We start from the raw sequence: 23,779 nt of genomic DNA, 5'->3' as shown, positions 1-23,779 counted from the left end.
CTGACACACTCACTTTAAAAAAAAATCTTTCTAGTCTCTAGACACCATAAACCAGACACTATTAAATATAGGCTATATTGTATTGAGACAACACACGAAAAGAGATGATCCATGAGTGAAAAACATTAGATGCGATATAGCTACTACAATCATGTAACATTCGTCTGTCTTCGAAAGAGTTTAAATTGCCCTTGATCCCCGAATGAGGCCAGAGCAATGGTCCGGTTCAAAATCATATCCAGATGCTAGACCGTTCCAGCGCCGCCCGGTTGAACGGGGATGCGGAGGGGTGTTGGCGGTACCCGGACGACGCGGAGCGGTGTGGGTGAGAGTTGCAGGGTGACTTGTACAGCTTTGGGGGTCTAACGGGCAACCTCCTCTCCTCGTCTCCTTCACAACGACTGGATGAAGCTGCGTAGCGGGGCTCGGGCGCTCCCGGGGTTTTCATCTGAAAAAGAACACAGTGATACCGCTTTACAGTAGGACTGCAGTTGAGTCGCCGAACACACACACACACACACACGTATACCCGCGCATACAGGGGGTCATGTACGCGTCAGTCACACATGTGTTAGTATTCTCTTAAGCATCTATTAGGAGGACCGCATGAGTTGTCAGATGTAGGCCCTACTGGAAACTTAAAGGATGAGTCCACCTACGCGAAAGCGCTGATTATTTTTAATAAGGCAAATTTGATCTCTCTTGAGGATCAGTGCAGATTTGGCCAGGCGGGCCAACACATACCAATCTGCTCTTATCTTGTAAATGTTGTTTGCGGAGGCACCAGGGCTGACCGAGGGAGGAGATGGAGACCTTAAATAAGCGGCATGAGAACACCATCTCCACTGCACTCATTAGTATCAATGGGATCCACAGGACTATCGTGGTGCTCTGAGAGAGAGAGAGAGAGAGAGAGAGAGAGAGAGAGAGAGAGAGAGAGAGAGAATTGACTTTTAAAACCCTTTTAATTTACCCCATTTTCCAGAACATTACAGAGCTAATATACAAAACAACACACATAAAAAAAAAACATATATAGGCCTATATACACACATACATACATACAATGTACAATAATAATAAAATATAAAGTTTAATTGGTAATTTCACCAATTAAAAACCAAATTTCCAAACTCACTAATTGTCACTAAAGCATCTCTCACGCCCCACCTCATTGTAAAAAAAGGTACATTATCAGTTTGTTTGTAATATGCAAATTTCAATAGCAACCCTAAATTCTACCAATGATTTAAAAAGAAACAACAAATCAACATCTTGAGCAGCATTTTTACATTGATGTGTTTTCAGGATTGCTAAATTGGCTTGGCCCATTAAAAAATTGGCAAGCACACACTGTTCGCGCCATGACTGTTTATACTTGCAGCCAAAAATAAAAAGGGCCTTTGTAAAAGAAAAACCCAATTTCATACTTAGTTTTTCCAAAAGTACAAAAAGTGGAACCAGCCTTGAACACTCACAGAATAAATGAAATACAGTATCGGAAGCCTTACAGAAAGAACATTCAGGTAAAACCACTTCACTCAATTTAGAAACAAAGTTGTTTGTAGCCAACACACTGTGGAGTATTCTCCACTCTAGATCTCCACATTTTTTTGGAATAGGAGGCTTGTACAACAGCCTCCATGAGGGATCCACATCTCTGGGCACTGATAGGTACGTCCTCCATTTAGTATCTATCCTTTCCTTCAACTGTCCAAAGTGTGCCGATTTAGCACAAACATAATAAACAGTATTCTTCCCCATACTTTGGAAATCCAAAAATTCAAACCCCTTTAACAAAAGAACCTTAGTATTCTCTTCGATTTCCCAAAAAAAATTAGGGACAACTTTTAATGCTGGAAAAGTCTTTGACAACAAGCCATTATTTAAAGCAGAATCTACAAATGATGTGAATACTGGGGGGAAACAAGCCTTGAAGCTCTTAACTACGCCTTCCTTCCACTATTCTTACTGACCTCATCCCGACCTGGTCAGCAAGTGACTGAGCCGTTCTCCACTGACCTCTTGTTATGTAAAGCAGATCTATAACTCTAGTTATTCCAGCATTCAAAAACATTTCAATTACAGAACCTGTAATTGAAAAAAAGGGTTGAAAAACAAAGGTTCTGCACATCCATAATTTTCATCACCCACTCTTGAAAATTTTAACAAACTCCATGATTGAACAATTGATTCATAGAACTTGAAAAGGGGACAACACACATTTTCAACACAAGGCTTCTCAGTTAAGAACAGCTCTTTGTCAAGATCTGTTCCTCCAAGTTCTTTAAGAATATACAAACAATAATCAATCCATGGCACACCATCAGAGCAGTACAGCAGTTTTTGTAATGTTTGTAGTCTCATTGCTGCAATTTTGGATTCAACGTGTATAAGGCCTTGACCTCCCTCTGCAACGGGAAGATACAGCACTCCAGGAGAAAGCCAATGATGGCCATTCCAAAAGAAATCAACAAATGCCTTTTGAACCTTGAAAAGCAGTTATTTAGGGGGATCTAACACTGTAACCTTATGCCACAGCACTGAAGCGGCCAGATTATTAATCACCAGGCATCTCCCTCTATATGAAAGCTGTGGGAGAATCCACTTCCACTTTTGGATTTTACCAATAACCCGGTCAACCACTTGCAAATAAATGCCAAGAACTTTTAAACCATCCTGTCCCCATTGACAATGATTTGGCAAATTAGGAGGTCCTGAACTATGCCAATCTCCCATTAACAAAGAAGCACATTTTTCCCAATTTATGCGTGCAGGGGTAGCTTCCTGAAAAATATTCAAACATGAAATAATATTTTCAATATCACTTGAGTTTCTAATTATAAGAGTTACATCATCTGCATATGCTAGAAGTTTTACTTGGGGAACTTTGGGGCAACCAGGAACACCAATACCGCATAATCTTTTTCTCAACATAAAAAGGCTCAATAGAAATAGCGTAGAGTAAACCTGATAGAGGACACCTCTTGTCACTGAAAAGGGTCTTGTTAATGTTCCATTCACTCTTAACATGCTATAAATATCACTGTACATGAGCTTAATAAAAGACACAAAATGATGACCAAAGTCAAAAGCCTCAAGAGTCTTAAATAAATAAGAGTGGTCCACTCTATTAAAGGCTTTTTCTTGGTCCAAAGAGAGTAGACCAATGTCCAGGTTATGCCTTTTTGCCACTGAAATAATATCTCTAACCAAAAAAAGGTTGTCATTGTTCGGTTAGGAATACAGTAAGACTGATCGTTGTGAATAACAGTTTCTATGCAGTTCTTCAATCTGTTTGTTAAAGCTTTTGAAAAGAGTTTTAGATCAACGCACAGCAGGGAGATGGGGCGCCAGTTCTTTAAGCAACCAAGGTCTCCTTTTTTAGGGATCAAAGTTAAAACCGCTCTCCGACAGCTTAGAGGAAGGGTCTCTCTTTCAATGCTTTCCGCCAAAACATCATATATGTCCTGGCCGATTCCAGGATTCAACTCCTGGACAGCTCTCGAAAGTTCAGCCATTGTCAAAGGGCTCTCAAGATCCATCTTGTCCCTGTTAGATAATCGAGGCAAGTCACTCAGAAGAACATCAGCTTCTACTCCATTACATGGCTCTGAACGATATAAATCTTCATAAAAAGATATAGCAAAAGCATTCATTTCAGTTTGTGTTGTTAATATTCTTCCATCTGGATGCTTCAGTTGATGAAGATGCTTATACGCCCTTGGCTTTTTTTCAAGTCCGAAGAAAAAAGCAGTAGGACAATCCATATTATTTAAGCGGGTGAACTTTGCCCTTAAAAGGGCAGTTTTTCCTTGTTCTTCTGCTAAGCTGCGTAAAAGAAATTTCTTTCGTTCAAAATAGTCAGTGGAGATGGATCCTTCCTGTGGCACTGTGACTGCTTTCTCCAAGGATTTCTTGTTCAATGGCTTTCATTTTCTCCACTAGGGCACCCCTGGTAAGTGCAGTAAACTGCTGACAAAAGATTTTTATCTGCACCTTGCCGACGTCCCACCATTGACTTAAAGATGGGAAATTTACTCTCTCCTCTCTCCAAGAATCCCAAAAGAGGTGAAAAGAGTGGACAAAGCAGTGATCCTGAAGTAACCCGTTATCAAAGTGCCAAAGTGAATTATAAGATTTAGTGGTCTCAACAGAAATAGCCATAGAAATATAATGATGGTCTGAGAGAAAAGTGGGCGAAATAGAATTCCTAAAAAACCTTCCCCTATTACATAATTCAGTATAAAAACGATCAAGTCTAGCTCCAGACATATTATTTGAGGTCACTTTCAATCAAGTGTACTGTCTAAGCCCAGGAAATGCAGTCGACAAAATTATAATAATCAATTACACTTTTCAGAATCTTAGCTGAAGGAGGATGTGGTTCATTATGATTTCGATCCAATTGCTGATTTACAGTGCAATTAAAATCACCCCCCAGTATAACAATATTACCCGGGGACAGTGCGATACTGCATCTGATAGTTTTTCAAAAAAAGTGATACGCTCCCGGCCATCATTTGGATTATACACATTAAACAGAGAAAAAAACGTGTCACCTAAAGTAACATCTACTCGTAATATTCTTCCTGGTATTATCTCAAAACTCTTTAAAATACCACCAACCCGTGGTGAAAACAAAATCGCTACCCCTGCACTCACATTTGTGCCATGGCTCAGAAGAACATTACCCTTCCAATCACTAAACCACTGTGACTGGTTCTGCAAATCTGTGTGCGTTTCCTGAAGTAAGATCACATCAGCCTTTTTAAGAATTAAATAATTGAAAAGATCCTTTCTTTTTACTGTACTACAACAACCATTAATATTTAGAGACCCAATATAAATAAAAACATGTCAAAGATAATAAAGCGGTATAAAACAACCCACATCTGCCTTTTCACACTTTTCATATCAATATTTTTTCAAACGCGAATTTAGACTTTTTCTAACCGTGCTAACCGTGCTAAGTTTTTTAAGCCTGTAGCGTTTTGGTTGATCTAGTTCCTCCAAGGTCGCCTTTCGCATAGCAATGGCACCAGACTCCACGAAAAGTTCTAAATCAGGAAAGTGTTTTTCCAGTTTGGGTTTTCTCTGATTTTTAGTAGGGTCTAGGAAATTGCTCAACTCTTGAACTGTGTAAAAAGGAGGTTTTAAATGGGGTGTAAGATAATTTCCCACAGAATTTCCTTGTGAATTGGTATCGTGTTCTTCTCCAGTATCTGGACATTTGCTTTCAGAATCATTCTCAGATAAGTCATCAGTTCTCTGTGACAACAGATCTATATAACCCTGTAACAGGCTGCTGCTTTACACAAGCAAGTATTCAAGTTCACTTTGCTTTTCTGGGTATTTTGCATCACTAACTTCCCCTGAAGCAATGAGCTCCTCAACAACTTGAGCATTGTCACGTTCATGTGTAGGCTACTAATGATGACAGAGCCTCTGTCCTTATCTTCAGTGGGACAATCTTGTGTAAACACACCACCCTCTCCACTATTAGACACAACTGCAGTTTCATCTGGCTGTACATTATCAGTAGAAGTACTTTCTGCAATGTTAACTTATTGTTATCCCCAGCGGTATTCACCTGTTCCGTTACACGATTGTCATACATGTGACGCTTTAGACATTTCCTCGAAATCTTACGCACATGGCATCCTCTAGCATCAATATGAGACGCAGAACCCAAGGTCATACAGGTGACGCTCGTCTAAATCCGACGCACATGGCATCGTTTAGCTTCAATATGAGACGCAGATCCCAAGGCGTCATAACCGTACCCTACCCCAGACCTAAACCTACCCATAACAGTGCGTGTTATATTGACGCTAAAGGATGCCATGTGCGTAAGCTTTCGACGAAATGTCATATGGCGTCACCTATATGACGCCAAAGGATGAGAATGCGTTGATCTTCCACTGACAGTCTCGTCTGATGAACATTTGCACCCGTGGCGTACGGCCAAAGAAGCAAATCCATCAGAATTCGACCCCATTGCTGCACTCTTTTACCGACAAAGTCGGCAAAATGAAAGGTACCTTACAATATAACAATATGTACCTTAATCTATAAAGAGGAAAAAGGAAAAAGTTTGAAACTCACTCAAACACTCCTCCCGAACACTCCGCACATGCGCACAGAGAGATAGAGAGATAGAGAGAGAGAGAGAGAGAGAGAGAGAGAGAGAGAGAGAGAGAGAGAGAGAGAGAGAGAGAGAGAATTAACCTTCATTTACTATTGCGAGTGCATGTGTTAGGCTATACTGTAAAGAAAGTGCACAATAAAGAAACAATAAATAAAGAAACAATAGGCTAAAGAAAGTGGACTGGTCACAATCACCCAGTGCACTTTCTTTATTGTGGGCTCCTTTTCTGAACAATTTTGCAACCCCAACTTTGCTGAAGTCTACGGTTCATTATACTTTTTCATTATTTCCCTTTTTTTTTTAAATGAGATTGTACAAGTGTACATAATCAAACACGTCAGGGTAGAAAGAAAGAAAAAATACAGAAAAATATTGTATCTTAAAAGTTTTTATCCCAAATATATTTGAATGTCAGTTTTTAATTAGTCAAACAGGCTTTTTTTCAAACCATTAACTTTGTGAATAATGAGCAAATAGGCTTAGTAATTACATAAAAAATACTAGATTTTTATCAACATCCAATTAAAAAACACCTTAACATCTACAAAATTACCAACATTCTTAACCTCTTTTTGTAAATAATACTGTATACTCACCACATACCATACTGTACATATCATACATTTTATGTTGTATACTGGCTCATATACAGTCTATCACCTTGACATCTATGTGGATGCAGCATCATGCAAAAGCAAAAGTTTACAACAACGCCATTGAAATGGGTTATTTACACTTTGCCATAATTAGTTGATTCCATTAATTAAAATGTCCAATAACGGTGGGGTTACTGAGATAAAACAAGTACTTTTTGGCTGTTTATGTGATCTCAGCTCTAATTAGGCCATTGATATGAAGACTACATCATTTTGAAAATTCACATTACTATTCATTTCTCTATCTGTACAACTTTTTAATGAGGAACAAATTAAGCACTTTTAATGAGAGTCTCATTGCGAACAAAAAGATCAGATCCAATGTGCACAATTAAATATCTTGTCTAAAAACATGGATTATGACAGAAGAAAAGGTTATTTCTACAACTATAATTGTGCACGTTTATGATTTTTAAGTTAATTAGCACAATATGATGAAATCCAATGTAAGAATACTGCGTCAGAAAAGCAGCAGTTTAATACTGACATCAACATTGGCAATTAAAAGCAAATTTAGCCATTATAAAAGTTAAAGGCACACTATGTAACTTTTGGTCCTCTAGCAGTTAAAAAACAAAACTGCATGCAGTGCGGAAAAACATATTTTAGTTGTGCTTTGGCTCTGCGTGACTGTGTGGATGAATATGACCCTTCACAATAGATAATAAACTCTGTTATAGTATGGCAATTTACCTGTTCAATAAAATACCTTACTCACCTGTTGAGTAATAAAAACACCATCTTCATATCGCTTTTACATTTCAATCCCTCAGTTCGCATCTCTGAAAAGCCAAGCCAATGTTGATTCTGGTTTTATTACAAGCTCTGTCGTGTTCCCTTTTTTGCCCGCAGACTTTCCTCTGTTCTGCTTTTTTAAAATTTTATAAAACGGATGATTCCTCAGAGGTTCGAGATTTGGCGTGCTCCATGTCAACCTTTCTTGTTCACGCAAATGTGAGTGACATATGTACGCAATTTCCTGCGAAAACCATCCCAACCGGTCTAAAATAAACACTTATAATAGGCTTACTATTAGTAAATCAGTGTAAGACAAAAACACGTTTTGGAAGTAGGATTGATAATATCTCATTATTTACAATTAGTTAATTTTTGAACAAAAAAAAAAAGTTACATAGTGGACCTTTAATGTAGAAGTTTCAATATTTAAGCACCCAGAAAATAATTACTGGTGAACCAGAAACCTATTTGCAACTTTGAACTGCACATATTTCTTCAAAAACAGCCATTCAACATGTTCTCTCATTTCTCCTTTGGTACTTACAAAAATACGAGTGGGGTCAAAAGGACACTCATTGGCGATGGTAAGATGACTCCTGCCGTCATCACTGTAGCCACAGTAAACGAGTAGTCCCTTGTCCCCCTGAATTACGGTCTTTACCAAGGACACTGTCAGACCGGTGACTGAGGCGGCAGCCACCAAACCAGCTACAGTACTTAACATGAGCAGTGACAAGGTCTACAACACAAGAGAGAAGTTTTAACAGTAGCAAAGAACAATTAAACTCAAGTGCCAAAGGATTTTCCTTGCAGGCTTTTCTTATATCACAGGGGTTTTGTACATTCTGAGCTTTGAAGGCACATGCAAGCTCTCTGACAAGCCAGTGATCAAACGCTAGTGAGCTCGACACAAGCCCTGATGAATGAGAGAGGAAGCAGGTGTGTGTCACTGACGCAGAAAGAAGAAAGAGGGAGAAAAAAACATACAGAGAAAACTGACAGAGAAAGCACAAACATAAATCAATGGCAAGACTTTCCATGGGTTTGTTCTCTTTCTTTCCTGAAAAAACTTTTTCGAAGCTCCTCAGGTATTTGTGCAGTCATTGTGGACCAACAGCGGAAGAAAAAAAATGTATTTACAGAAGACAAATTTCTTTTTATCTAAAGAACAGGTCTATTAGAACATGATGAGAGGGTGAATCTTATGCAAATATAATATTCAATGTCAAATTTAACCCCAAAATCAAACGAAGAAAACAATCAATTAAATTTCACGTTAAGAATTTAAGCTTATTTTTTTATGTCAAATAATATTAAATAGCCTATTGACAATTAAGCACATTTCCCCTCAAATTTCATTATGTCTGAGCATATTTAGGTATATTGTAACTCCCATTAGACTCAAATGATTTATGGTGAAATATAATAATAATAATTTACAATTTAAATTATATAATTACACACCATTGTCACAATTATGCATTAGCGTTATGAGAAAGATAATTTTTGTTATTATTCTCATACTTTTATGTGAATATGAGGTGGAAATTAGCTTAATTGTCTTGTAAATAATGTCCACAATATAATCAAAAACCACTAATGAACTCAATAGACTTCTTTCCTTTGATTATGAAGTGAAATATGAAGTGACCTGAGGTTTCATAGATTTAGTCTTTTAAGAGATTACAAGAGAATATGTGTGGGTTTTAATTACAAAATGTAAATTACAGTTATAACTGAGACACATAATTTGTGCACGAGAAGTTCTTACTTACCAGTACCCTGTTCTTCTCATTTTTGGACAGAACAATAGTCAATATCCCGGTAACGACACCCTAGATAAATAGAACAGCACATTATTATGATTTCTTCTCAGCCCCCAAAATATTTGAATGCAAATATTTAGAAAACAGCCACACATCAAAATAAATGAATGGCATCACTCTAAATACACACAATGAAAACAATTTGAAATTTATTGGAAAGAAAAAATACCACAAGGACATATTTCAAGCAAGATATTTCACAAAAAGGAGTTTGTTAGGTTTTTAATGAAAAATCATTAGATTACAACAGAAAGTGTTTGGACAGCTGTCAAACATTATTGGATCATGTTGATAAACTACACCTGTTATTTTACTAGTTAAATATACTCTAACAAATGGCTTGTCATGCATTATGCAAAAGGCAGGACATAATATTCCTCTGGTTGATAAGATCAAATTGCCCTTTTTACAGTTATGTTGTGCCTCACCAGCAGGCCCGCTGTCAGGGCTATGACGTTAGAGATGGCGCTTTCCATGGCCTGTCCCCGCTGGAGGCTGAAGTGTCTCAGCACCACACCATGGACCAGAGCGCCCAGCAGGAAATTCACATGCCCTACCAACACCATACTAAGGCCCATCTTCATCAGCCCCTTCTGCTCCTCCAGACTGCCACAACACACCCCTGAGAGAGAGAGAGAGAGAGAGAGAGAGAGAGAGAGAGAGAGAGAGAGAGAGAGAGAGAGAGAGAGAGAGAGAGAGAGAGAGAGAGAGAGAGAGAGAGAGAGAGAGAGAGAGAGAGAGAGAGAGAGAGAGAGAGAGAGAGAGAGAGAGAGAATTTTGAATTTTAATACACCTTTATTGTAACAATTTAGTCTTGGATTATTCACACTTCATCCAACAAAAGTTTTTTTTTTTTTTTTTTTTTTTTTTTTTTATATACCCATGTACATTTTAAAAAGTCAACACCAATTCATTTCTCTCACATAAAGTACACAATACCTCATTAACACACCAGATTTCTACAAACTTTGGTAAACAATCCACCAACTTGTAGTACGCAAACTCTACTTTTAGTCTAGCTGCCACAAGCCCCAAAAACATAGGAACCACATTTATTGCATCCTGCCCTAGAAGTTTGTTTTTTCTTGTTTTCCAAATTACTAATTTTGCAGTGCCTGATAAAAAATTTATTAAAACCAAAGTCCTTTTCCTTTGAACGGAATACCTAGGACCATAAACAAACAATTTGAAAGAAAAATCCTCATCTAAACATAAAAACCAATTGCTTAAAAGGGTAAAAAGATCCCCTAAACGTAAGCACTGCACAAATAAATGGAACACTGATTCTACCTCTGAACAAAAAGGACAACCCACCCCAACACTAGGATTAAGATGCGCCACATGTCTGTTCGTAGCTATCGCTCCATGTACAATTCTCCACTGGAGATCACCTGTCCGCTTATTAATTGGACATTTGTACAGAGCACGCCAGCAGCCTTTAGGGGAAGAGTCAAGTCCAAGAAAGTCCATCCATTTTGTAGAAAAAACACCAGTCAATAAATTGGCATTTGACACTTTTAAACAGGTCAAGTACAAGGCCTTCTTCCCAGTTGACTCGAAACAATCCAAAACGGGGGTTTTGAAAGTCAACAAACAGTGATCATCCTCTTCCCAATTCTCCACAGCAGCCTTTACTATGAGTGAGGGAAATACATAATCATGCCCTTCTGTCCACTCATGAATCACCTTTGTGTTGTCCAGAAAGTCTCTGTACTCCTCTCCTAATGCCCCTCGTACTTCTGCAATGAACTGCTGTATCACTCTTGCAGATTTCACTTCAGTCCTTTGGCTTATAGCTTCCACACTGCTACTCAATACATGGCCCAACTTCATATATCCAGCAGCCAGCAACCGTGAACGTAAGCATGCAGATGACAAAAGTCTTGAAGAGAGAAGAGGGTTAAAAAACAAAGGTTCCTCCAACAGCCAAGGCCCAGCTGACACATCAGGTGATCTTGACACAGTAAAAACTTTCCAAGCTTCAAGCATAGATTTATAATATGGGGTAAGGTCTACCAGCTCAGACTCTTGTAAATCCATAAGAAATAAATGTTTATCGAGGCCCATTCCGCCTACCCTCCGCAAAAGGGCTATTGCAGTGTCCATCCAAGAAAAATTGCTGTTGTATAGCAGTCTTTGAGCGGTTTGTAAACGAAAAGTCATTAGTCTTGCCTTGAGATCCACCAGGCCCTGTCCCCCTTCTTGTATAGGAAGATACAGTGCAGCAGAACGAACCCAATGGTATCCAGACCAGAAAAAGTTCACCAAGTGCCTCTGAATCGCTTTAACTAGACCCGCTGGTGGTTGCAGTACATTGAATTTATGCCACAGAGTGGATGCCACCAAATTATTGGCCACCAAAACTCTTCCCCTGTAGGACAACTGGGGTAGCAACCATTTCCACCTAGACAATCGTGTGCACACTTTTTCCTCTACGCCCTCCCAATTTAATTTTTGAAACTCATTAGAACCAAAAAAAATACCTAATATCTTAAAACCTTCTAATTTCCATTTGAGATCTCTAGGCAATGATGGGAGGTTCTCTGAAATGCCTTGCCCTACCCAGAGGGCTTCACTTTTATCCCAGTTCACCTTGGCTGTTGAAGCCTTCTCATAAACACAAAGTGCATCAGACAAAACCTTAACATCTTGAGTATTTTTAACAAATACGGTAATATCATCAGCATAAGCACTTAAAACTGTTCTTGATGTCTTAAAAATAACAGGTATATGTAAGCCAGACATTTTATCTCGTAATTTGCAAAGTAAAGGTTCAATTGCTATACTATATAGCTGCCCTGATAAAGGGCACCCCTGTCTTATGCCCCTTGTTACAGAAATTGGACGGCTCAGTCCACCTCCTACCTTAACAATACAAGAAGCCCCTGCATACAACAATTTCACCCATTTTAAAAATCCTTCCCCAAACCCAAATACATTCAATACATTAAAGAGATAGTTGTGGTCGACACGATCGAACGCTTTTTCTTGGTCCAGGGAGATTAAACCCATTTCTGTTTTAGAAACTCTGCAAATGTCCAAAACATCCCGTATCAAAAACAAATTGTCCGATATTGTCCTTTCTGGAACACAATATGTTTGATCACTGTGTACTATTAGATGGAGGTACTTTTTAAGCCTGTTTGAAAGGCATTTGGATAAAATCTTGTATTCAGTAGTCAATAGGGCGACTGGTCTCCAATTCTTCAAAAGAGACAAATCCCCCTTCTTCGGCAACAATGACAAAACAGCCCGTTGACAGGACACAGGCAACATATCATCCTTGTTACATACACAAAAAACTTCAAAAAGATCCCGTCCAAAGCAATGCCAAAAATGTCTATAAAATTCAGGTTGCAAACCGTCAATGCCTGGAGATTTTCCTGAATTGAGTTGGCCCAAGGCAGCAGTTATTTCTTGATAGGATATATCTATATCCAAATCAGTCTTTGAGTCAGAGTCTATTTGAGGTAAATCTTGAAACAGTTGTGCAGAACAGTTTGCATCACAATGCTCAGCAGTGTAAAGGTTTGAATAAAAATCCACAGCGTGACGACGCATATCTTTTTTATCATACGTCATCCTTCCATCAGGAAGACGTAAACAGGCCATCTGTTTGTGCTTTGCCGCTTTACGCTCCAAATTAAAAAAATATGTACTTGGTGCATCCATGTCTGCAACAGAAATAAAACGAGACCTTACCAAGGCCCCTTTTACTCTCTCATTTAAATAAGATCCCAACTCCATTTTTTTCCTCTGTAACTTACTACTTAAACTAGGATCATATCTATTAATTAATTCTGATTCTATTGATGATATTTCATTTTCAACTGACTCAATTGTTTCTTTTAACACATTAGTAGAATTGGCAGTGTATTGTAAACAGAACATTTTTATATTCACCTTTCCTATGTCCCACCACTGTCTTAGATTTTCAAAACTACTTTTTTTCATTTTCCACTGTTGCCAAAAAATTTCAAAATACCTACAAAATTCTTTATCTTGAAGCAATCTAATATTAAAATGCCAAAAAGAAGACTTATTTGAGGTCTGAGATTTACTTATTACAATCGAAACCAAATGATGGTCTGTAAAACCCATTGGTGTGATGGAACAATTCATAATTTGACTACTCAACTGCTTGGATACATAAAATCTGTCCAAACGAGCAGCAGTAACTCTATTATTATTCATCTTAACCCATGTATATTGCCTCACATTAGGGTGTTTGACCCTCCATATGTCCAAAAGATCAGCTGCCCTTATTGACCTTGATAAACAAGATGAAGACTGAATATGGGGTTCCTCAGTATTTCGATCAACAGAAAAATTCTCCGTACAATTCCAATCTCCCCCAACTATGACATTTCCATCATTAAAGCATTTTTTAAAAACATTGCTTAACACACCAAAAAACATTAATCTTTCAAACCCTATATTTGGTGCATACACATTGATAAAATAAAAAATGTCCCCATCAATGTCAGCTTTAACAACAAGAAGACGGCCATTCATTGGTTCTTCTGTACTCAAAACAGTAACTTTTAAATCAGGTGAAAAGAAAATTGCCACTCCTGCACTCAAATTTGTTTTATGGCTTAATTTATACTGCCCTTTCCACCACAATCCCCACTCAACTTCATTTCCTACATCACTATGTGTCTCTTGAAGATAAATAACATGCAATTTTTTCTGCTCTATTATTTCAGATACTAATGCACGTTTGTGCATATCCCTCCCCCCATTTATATTAAGAGAGCCTACTCTTAAAGCATCCATATGTAGGTTTAAGAGGGAAAGGAAAAAGACAGATAAAAGCAGCATTAAGAAAAGAGACACCATGTGATGCATGGAATGGTTAACTAAAACAAAGCCTTTAACGTTCTCTTTTTTTCCACATTTCTATATTTTCTAATTGCCGTTACATGTTTCTTCAAACGAAACCTTTTCTTTTCGCTTAAGCTCTCAAGACTCACATTTTTTTGATGTACTGAAACGGATTTCTCAAACTTCTCAATATCTGGAAAAAAATCTATCACATTTACTTGCTTCCCAAAAGTGTCATCCAGAAAAGCATTAATCTCCTCTAAAGTATACAATGAGGAATCATCTTGTGAGAACTCTTGAGAGTCCAACTCACCACTGCACATAGAATCTCCCTGTGAACTTAAGTCAACATCATGTATAGATGTATTCTCATCTAACAAAGTTTCATCCATGCCACTCTTATTGGATTCTTTGTTGCAGCTCAACTCCACCTGCTCTATCTCCTCAACACGCTTGCAAAACCTAGCCTGTATACCGCTCGTACTTGGTACAGAAAGCAAGACATTTTCAACATTCAGTGTTTCAGCACTTTCTCCGTTCATGTTAACAATCGCAATATCACTAGGATCAGACTCGGTCACGGTTGTTCTCACTTCGCTATTTGTTTGAATATTCTCGGGAGCAGTTACACTTATTTCTAAAACTCCTACCTCAGGAGGATCTTCAATCTCAGCCCGAACTCCTTGGGTAGGCACTCGTTGAGAAGTAACATCAATCTCTGATCCCAAAACATTGCCTTCAACTTCGCGTTCTTTATGTGGGCACGCATGTCGTTTGTGCCCAACGTCACCGCATTCAAAACACTTCATATTACCCGTTGTTGCGTAAACCATATATGTTTTCCCCTCATGTTTAACACGAAAAGATATATCCAGCGTTCGCTCCGGAGAATCCAAAACCATGTTGACATTTCTCCTGAACGACATCACGTGTTTTAGAGCCGGATGTTTACATCCTAGAGAGATCGTTTTAAATGGACTAACAATTTTTCCGAAGCGAACTAGCTCGCGCTCCAACGCTTCATTAGTTATATACGGTGGCACATTTGAAATCGTGATTCTGGAAGAAGCTGCATAGAGTGGAGTGACTTGAACTAAATCATCATTAATAATAAGGCCATTTTCGATTATCTGATTGACAAGATTCTGTACTGTCAAAAAAACTACAACAGCCTTATTCATACGAGAGGCAGAAGAAATATTTTCATGGCCTACCGCTTCCCCTGTCGCAACAAGCACATCCTCCACCATTACCCCATCAGGAGGCACACACCTGAATCCATTGCGTAAGGACAGCGCCTCAGCCTGAGACGCCATCCCTCCGCCTTAACAGCAACAATAACAAATAAACACTTACCAAACCATGCAGAAACAAGATGAAATGGGGAATTTTTTTTTAAAAAAAGAAAAGAAATATAGGTGAAAAACCACCACTCAGTCTTCACCCCCACCACTCTCGCACGTGCAAACTCCCAGAATTCCCGAGAGAGAGAGAGAGAGAGAGAGAGAGAGAGAGAGAGAGAGAGAGAGAGAGAGAGAGAGAGAGAGAGCTGATGGGATACCAAATGTAGCCAAGAGCTCTGTGCTGACTTTACTGTCATTCAATGAATTTACTGCCTCCAGTACCTTCCTCTCAACTACATAAACACTAAGTTAAGACTCGGAGAGGAGACAAGGGTCGTATTTTATTTCACGTGGCTGTGCTGACAAGCGTTACAGATATTCTGCTGGTGTGCTCTGGGAAGGACTGTGAAAGCTGAAGGAAAGATTAGAAGTGGAGCGGAGCAGTGTGGAAGTGGAGCGGAGCAGTGTGGGTGGACATTACTTCACAGCAAACACAAAGGCTTCCCTGAGGACAGAGTTTGGGCTGCAGGAGAGATGTCACCTCAGTTAATCATTACACACTTTGTACACTTAGCACAGCAAACTCAACAGAAAATGGCTCGTTGGACTTTTGGGAAATGAAAAAAAGTTTGCGATAGTGATGGGGAAATGCTACAAAGATACATTTTAACATAATTTCCTAAGTAATATGTCCTGCAGACTGTCATTTGCTTGGTACAACCATAAACAAAACTTCTATAAAGCATTATATTTCTGATATATGAAGTGTTTTTTTACATAATGACAACAAATATTAATCATGGCTTTTCTCAGTATTGCAAACAGAACGAAAATCAGCCGTCAACTTCAACAAAAATCATTTATGAACATTTAGTTTGGTTGTCTCAGTAACTCACCTGAATTACCCATTGAACAATTTCCTCAATAGTTTAAGTCCTCTGTTAGGTCATGACACTTCTGTATATATTCCAGGAGAGAGGAGTACTGTCCTGATCACACATGTGTTTGTGTGCATGCAGGAATGTGCCCCGGATATTCCCTTACAGGTCAGCCTTTGAGGCTGGTAAATTTATAAATCATTTGTTAAATGTTCTGATATTCTGAAAAATATTCCAGCAACTGGATTCAGAGTGTCTTTAATGCAATGTATAATTGCATAAATTATGTTCTCTCCACAAGAGGGACACAAACACAAAGGGGAAGAGAACTGCAAGAAATAGTTCTGTCAGTAAAACGTTTTCTGTCGGAGAACATGTTTGAATACTTGATTAAATACTGGGCTTTTAGGCCTAATGAAGGCATGATTTTGAATCAATTAGAATTTTATTTTAAATGCGGGGCATGTCAAAGTTATGACATATCATACGGTGCAGGTAGACTATACTAGAGTAAGAGGACCTGAGCCTTGAAAAACAGGCTGAGCATATGAGCCCATCACAGATCGTGTAGCGCCCTCTCTGTTCTAGCGGCAGTACTTCGGCTCTCTTTTCACACGGTATACCGCACGCGGGCATCATTAGCAAATAATACACCACCACACCAATGTATTACCGGTAAATGGATCAGATCAGAATGTCTTAAAATATTTATATCTAAAATAAGATTTTTAAGAATACTATAATTCCTGTTATAATTGTTTTTTCATTATTTTAATGGTTTCAACATGCTCATATTTAACTGCTAGCTACTGACTGATATTCACCATGCACTCTTGGGGTTCCATATATAACATTATGGTTATTGTCTCAATTTTAGAGAACACTTTATGCCAAAAGGTTTCTATTTAACGAGAAAGATGTTAAATGATATCATAATACTTTTATGTTTAATGGGTTATTTCAATTAGAGATAAAGTTTACAACTTCTGTTTAATTCATGATTTCCATTACACGAGAGTAGATGTTAAAACTTCATGCTGATTTGTACTCGGCTTTCGCCAAGATAAGCAAAACTAAGACGTAGCTTTACAGTAAACTATGCTTCTCCATCCATTTACGCTTCTTTCCATAAGGTAGTGTGACTCCCCTTCTGTCCGGCGTTAACGGCAGCAGTGTACTTGGCGCGTTAGCGCACGCGACGGCTGCAACTACAGGACCAGCACGACAACCGTCTGGATTGAACCGAGTAGGGGACATCTCTAGGGTCTTCAAGTGGGCACCTTCCGTCCTCAGTGTTTCGTCGACTAGCCCACGACACCTCAAGAGGGCTCGACAGTGACTCTGGCGTCCCAGAGTCACCCCCTCCGTCCCCCACTCAACTCAGCCCAGCTTACTGACCTCTACATCCCTCCTGCTGCTGAGACCTAACCACAATATCACAATCTCTCCGCGACCCAACCATACGCGCCAACCCGTTGACTAAGGCTGTCGAGCCCCACTGGTGCGTTAATATGCAGTTTCAGTGGACAACGGTTCCGTATGGCTTACCACCTACCGCAAAACACAATATCTACCCAACCACCCGTCATTCACGCAATATCCACAGGAACGTATACAAACAAACCAACAGACTCTTCAAGTTTTAAAGAACTCTACGAAACCGTAGCGTGGCGGCCTGTACACAGCCAGCTAGAATCTTTCCGTCTCAACCACAGCCAGTTGCTGCTCCTTTCTGCTGCTTCAGATAAGTTCTTTACTGTGCGACGCAACTCTTGGCCACTGAATCCGACGTCTCTGAGGAACCGGGTTGTAGAGTGTGCCACAAAACCTCGACAACCCACTTCCACTGGATAAACCTGGACTCTCCATCCTCGCTGTTCTGCTTCAGTGGCCAGATGAGCATACCGCAGTTTCTTCCTCTCATATGCCTCATCTACCGCATCCTCCCATGGCACTGTTAACTCTATCAGTTGAACAATGCGTGCTGATCCAGACCACAAAACAATATCTGGTCGTAGGTTAGTGGTGGCAATCTCAGGTGGAAAAATAAGCCGTTGGTCAAGATCAGCCAGCATCTTCCAGTCCCTAGCAGCTTCCAGTTGTCCTGGGCGAGAATTGGTGTTAACACCTTTTCTTGGTGGTTGCTCGCCTGGGCGGAGGAATATTGTCTTCTGCGTGTAATGTTTTGCTAGAACAGGTGGCAACTTATTGGTCATGTTACGCTTGCCTTCTAATGCTAAAGCCAAACATCGCAGTACTTGGTCATGGCGCCAAGTAAACCGACCTTGGCTAAGAGCCACCTTACATCCTGTCAAAATGTGCCTTAATGTGGCAGGTGATGAACACAAAGGACAAGAGGGATCCTCTCCTACCCAGAGGTTTAGGTTCTGCGGTGATGGGAGAACATCATATGTTGACCTAATAAGGAAACTGATCCTACTCTCTTCCATTGACCAAAGGTCTTGCCAGCCCATCTTACGTTGTTCCACACTCTCCCATCTCATCCACTCTCCCTGCTTGGCCTGTGAAATGGCCTTTATACACCTCATCCTCTCCTCCTGCTGTCGCACCTCGTTGACTACCAGCTTCCTCCTTTGAGCTGGGCCTGCCTTGTGCCATTTAGGAGGAGCTAAACTGAGCCCAAAACCCCCTCTTCCATGCTGTACCTGTCCCACGATATCCCTAATTTGAAGGGCAGCCTTTGCCTCTACTACAGATTTCTTTGCTGACCACTTTCTACCAGTTTTTAACACAGGGGCTGCCTCCCTTACACATTTGTCGCGTGACTCTACTAAGGTAATTTCCAGACTGACCTTGGCACACTTGAACTCCTCGGTTAAAGCAGAGACTGGCAGCTGCAATATTCCTTTACTATAAAGTCCTACTCTGCTGAGGCAGCGTGGAACTCCCAACCATTTCCTGATGTATGAACTTACCAACGCTTCCAGCTTATCCACTGTTGTCAAAGAAACCTCGTACACGGTCAGTGGCCACAGCAACCTCGGCAGTAGACCAAACTGAAAGCACCAGAGTTTTAGTTTGCCAGGTAGAGCACAGCTGTTTATGCTCTTCAACCCTTCCACTGCTTGTCGTCTAACTTCTCCCACCCGAACTGTGTCCTTTAGATCCCCATCGTACCATCTCCAAAGACTCTTCACTGGCTTCTCGAAATTTAATCAAAATAAAAAATGAATTAAAACAAAATTATTGACAACTTCAGTCAGGATTTTTTTCGCTGTGTGTTTTTATTGCTCTTAAATCATGAAAAACGAGATTTGAAATTATTTACATTTAAGAGATTTTCAGAAGTCCACTTGAGTGGACAGTATGCTATTTTGGTTTTAACTGAAGATATTAAACATAGGCCCATATGCAGTAATGACACAGCAATATTGTGTGTATTTATCATGTTTTTTAACAAACCAATGAATAAAAAAATGAATTATTTAAAATCCTGTAAAAACCATAAAATATATACAAAAAAACCCGCAAAATATTCCAAACGCAAACGAGTTTATTCCCGTTCAACCTGTAGGCTAGATGAAGAACTTCATACAGGCCTAAGTAATTTTGCGTGTCTTTAATATCAGAACATGAGGACGAGATTAACCGTCGAAGGTAGGCTACTCTGTAGAAAGAGTATGTTGATTTATAGACGATTTATAGACTGTACTCAATAAACAAGCTACAGTTCGTGCAAAATGCTGCTGCTAGAGTACTTACTAGGTCAAGAAAATATGATCATATAACACCAATTTTATCATCTCTACACTGGTTACCTATCAAGTTCCGTATCAATTACAAAGTACTTCTACTGACCTATAAAGCCCTAAATGGTTTAGCTCCTGTGTATTTAATGGACCTTCTATCGCCTTACAATGTACAATCCATCGCGTTCTTTAAGATCACTAAATTCGAAGCTTCTGGTCATTCCTATGGATATCTAAGTCCACTAAAGGAGGGAGGGAGGGTGTTCTCGCATTTAGCTCCTAAACTCTGGAATAGCCTTCCTGATATTGTTCGAGGCTCAGACTCGCTGTCCCAGTTTAAAACTAGATTAAAGACGACGCATCTCTTTGGCCAAGCATTCACATAATGCTTACCTTTTATACCACTGTTGAATCAGATCGAATGCATCAATTCTATGAACAGCAGCTATGCTAATTATTTCCCATCTGCTTTTCTGCTGTTATCTCGGGAAGCTAGTCCCGAGGTAAATAGCGTTTGTCAGCTCCAGCTTGTATCCAGCCTCTCACGGAGACTTCAGATGCCCCAACACCTGCGATGAGACGACTAAACGCCTGTGAGGAGACGACTCGACGCCGGCGATATGTTATGCCCTAAATGATTAACTGTATTTTTTCAATGTACATTTCTGAAATGCACTTTCTGTAAAGCTGCTTTGAAACAATGTGTATTGTGAAAGGCACTATATACAAATAAATTTGAATTGAATTGAAATTACCCTTATTAGCTGATCAGTCTGATTATGTTTAAGATGGACACCTATCTCTCCTCTCTGAGAATATTCAGACTGAAATACATTGATCTATTAATGTTTTCAGATTGTGGAAAAATACGAGTTTTACATAATCAGATTACTTTTTTCATGTAACAAGCAGAGCCGGACAGTAACGGAGTACATTTACTTGAGTACAGTACTTAAGTACAATTTTGAGGGATCTGTACTTTACTCGAGTATCATTTTTGGGGAGTATTTATGACTTTACTCAAGTACATTTGAGAGGCAAATATTGTACTCTTTACTCCAATACATTTCTATCCATAACCGTGAGTACCCGAGTAAAAAAAAAAAAAAGTAAAAAGAAAAAGAAAAATCTTGGAAACCCTCAATTTGTTGTTTCCCTCTCAAACGTGATTGGATTGTGCAGGCGCCACTGATTGGGACAGCCTATCAGCAATCACTTCCAGCTTTCCGCCAAAGTCAACTCCATGGTCAGATTTTATATTACACATTAATGTAAGCCAAGCATTTGGTTTGATGTTCTTGAGTATGTGGTGTGTTTAACACAGATGTGGCAGTGGCGTAGCCACGAGGGATTTCTGATTTCTTAAAAAAAAAACTTTAGGAGGCAAAATATATTTTTACTGATTATGTGAATTACACTGCGCAAACCAAAGTAGGCTACTACCCAGCGAATGAAGAAGGGTTGGCGCTCAGTCTCCACAGTACATAAAATATTAATTTTGTTTTATTTTATTTTTCGGGTTTGCATTTATGAGGAAAAAACAATGTTATGGACGTGTTCTCCGTTACGGACGTGAGCGCTCTGAAAGCGGCATAAAAAATGCTTTAAAACTTTCACAGAGACATCAAACAGAAAACACAAAACCTTTCTTTAACCTGAATTTCGTTTTGCATTAATTGTATCTTAATTTTAATCAATGTTTCATCAACCAATTGCCTGGGTTTAATAAATAAGAAGTAAATAGCAGACGATAGATAAGAAACGGAGGCGCCGGCACGTGAACTGGATCTCGTCTCATAAATGAACCGAAACTCAGTGTATAAGGTAGCCTACTTGCCTCTCACAGACATGTCTACTTTTAAACAGAAAAATTCAAAACGAAAGAAAACAGACTACAGACTGCTCTCTGCTTATGTAATCCGTATGAAATGTGCATTTCTCTCTGGCGCGTTCACTACTGAAGATCGCGAGTCAGCATCGTCAACTTCATCTTAGCCGACACTGACAAAGAAAACACTTGTTTATTAACAAGTGTTTATTAATAAACAATTAAAATATCTCCTTGCTATATTTTACATATTCATAATCATTCCTTTTGCCGGTTCTTTGTGACAGCTTTTAGGTGCTTTATTGGCAGCGCCACCCTTACATGTGGTGTGTGTGTGTGTGTGTTGTCCCCGCATTTAAGATGGGACCCCCCAAAAATTTAATTTAATTAAATAAAGCAACATGGTAAAAAGATGAAAATGACTTGATTTTACTTTCAATTCCTTTTACATTCTCCAAGGTATTAACATTAACATTTTTCATAACTCCATGTAGGACGTTTCTGTGCATAAATGTAAGCACTGTGGCAGTAGATTAGTAATGCAATATTTAGAAAATTTACTCTTGTACTCTTGATACTCAAGTACTTTTAAAAACAAGTACTTTAGTACTTTTACTTAAGTAGACATCTGAATGTAGTACTTTTACTTGTACTTGAGTAAAATTTAGCAAGGGGTATCTGTACTTTTACTCAAGTAACAAAGCTCTGTACTCTGTCCGCCTCTGGTAACAAGTAACCTAAAGCATACATCATGTATTACGTAATCAGATTACTTTTTTGATATAACGAGTAAAGTAATGTATTACAATTTACAAGTATTTACATTACGTAATCACATTACTTTTTGATGTAGGCTACATGCAAATACATTCTAATAACACAAATAGGCCTACATTTATTATACAAACAAAAAAAGTTACTGCAGATGAATTTTTAAGAGCAGTCACAATATGCAGCCTTTTTTCTCTGTTTTCTCTAGTCACTTAACACCAATTTTTTTTTTTTAAAGTGCCTTTCTACTGTATAGGCAGCCCAGTTTTATTGAAATCCCATTTTGCCAGAGTTGAAGTACCCATTTAAGAGTCTGGGTTTTCAGTACAGTCTACAAAGTGGTATTTCACGTCACATCAGAAACCGTATAATAACTGTCTTGCATTGATCTAGTAATGTTTCTTCTGACATACAGTATAAGGGCTGTTTTCTATTTTCTGTGGCCAATTTAAAAAAAGAAAAATAAATGAAGAATATTAAATTGAAATCTAAAGAAAAAAGGTGTTTCATTTTAAGCTGTTCTTTGTGATGTCCTTTTGCCATTCATTTCTGATATATGACTGTATTTGGTAACACTTTAGAATACGGTTCCTTCGTTAATGAATAACTAAGAACCAATGAGTAACACAATATTAACAATCTATTATTAACTAACAAGAAACTCTGATTAACGAACTAGTAAGTATTAAATAATAGCGCACAGATGAAAGTGGTAGTTCACTATTAACTAATCAATAACAACTATTTTTTTTAATGCTTCCCAGAGAACTACTGAAAAAGTTTATTAACAATCTAGTAACTACTATTAACTAAAAAGAAACACTGATTAACGAATTAGTAAGTAATAGCGCACAGATTAAAGTGGTATACTTCACTATTAACTAATCAATAACTACTATTTTTTAATGCTTCCCAGAGAACTACTGAAAATGTTCATAATTCATGCAAAACTAATGCAGGACAAATGACTAGCACTACATTAACATTTTAACTGCTACTGTAAACAATACACAAGGTACATTCTCAATTTGTAATAGCATAGCAGACTTAT

The 23,779-nt window shown here is 38.7% G+C and overlaps 1 protein-coding gene across 1 annotated transcript; it reads right to left on the bottom strand.

Annotated features, from left to right (window-relative positions):
* Window positions 1-127: 127 nt before the first annotated feature.
* Window positions 128-16,523, bottom strand: tmem54b (transmembrane protein 54b). Its single transcript, XM_056233945.1, has 6 exons — window positions 16,438-16,523; window positions 9,800-9,993; window positions 9,321-9,380; window positions 8,090-8,284; window positions 745-891; window positions 128-448 (listed from the first exon to the last, which is right to left on the bottom strand). The coding sequence occupies exons 1-6, from the start codon at window positions 16,448-16,450 to the stop codon at window positions 233-235; spliced, it is 825 nt and encodes a 274-aa protein (XP_056089920.1). The 5' UTR covers window positions 16,451-16,523; the 3' UTR covers window positions 128-232.
* Between the last annotated feature and the right edge of the window lie 7,256 nt (window positions 16,524-23,779).

Source organism: Rhinichthys klamathensis, unplaced genomic scaffold, assembly GCF_029890125.1.
Source record: "Rhinichthys klamathensis goyatoka isolate OS25496 unplaced genomic scaffold, OSU_Roscu_1.1 h1tg000384l_1, whole genome shotgun sequence".
Lineage (NCBI taxonomy): Eukaryota > Metazoa > Chordata > Actinopteri > Cypriniformes > Leuciscidae > Rhinichthys > Rhinichthys klamathensis.
Note: the sequence above shows the minus strand (reverse complement) of the source record. Positions and strands in the feature narration are given on the sequence as shown.

Bases quoted from the DNA above. Each gene is read 5' to 3' on its own strand.
- tmem54b (XM_056233945.1), bottom strand. The intron at 9,381-9,799 runs GTGAGGCACAAC...CTATTTATCTAG, and splicing joins CCCTGACAGCGGGCCTGCTG to GGTGTCGTTACCGGGATATT. The intron at 449-744 runs GTATGTGTTGGC...GTTCTTTTTCAG, and splicing joins TACAAGATAAGAGCAGATTG to ATGAAAACCCCGGGAGCGCC.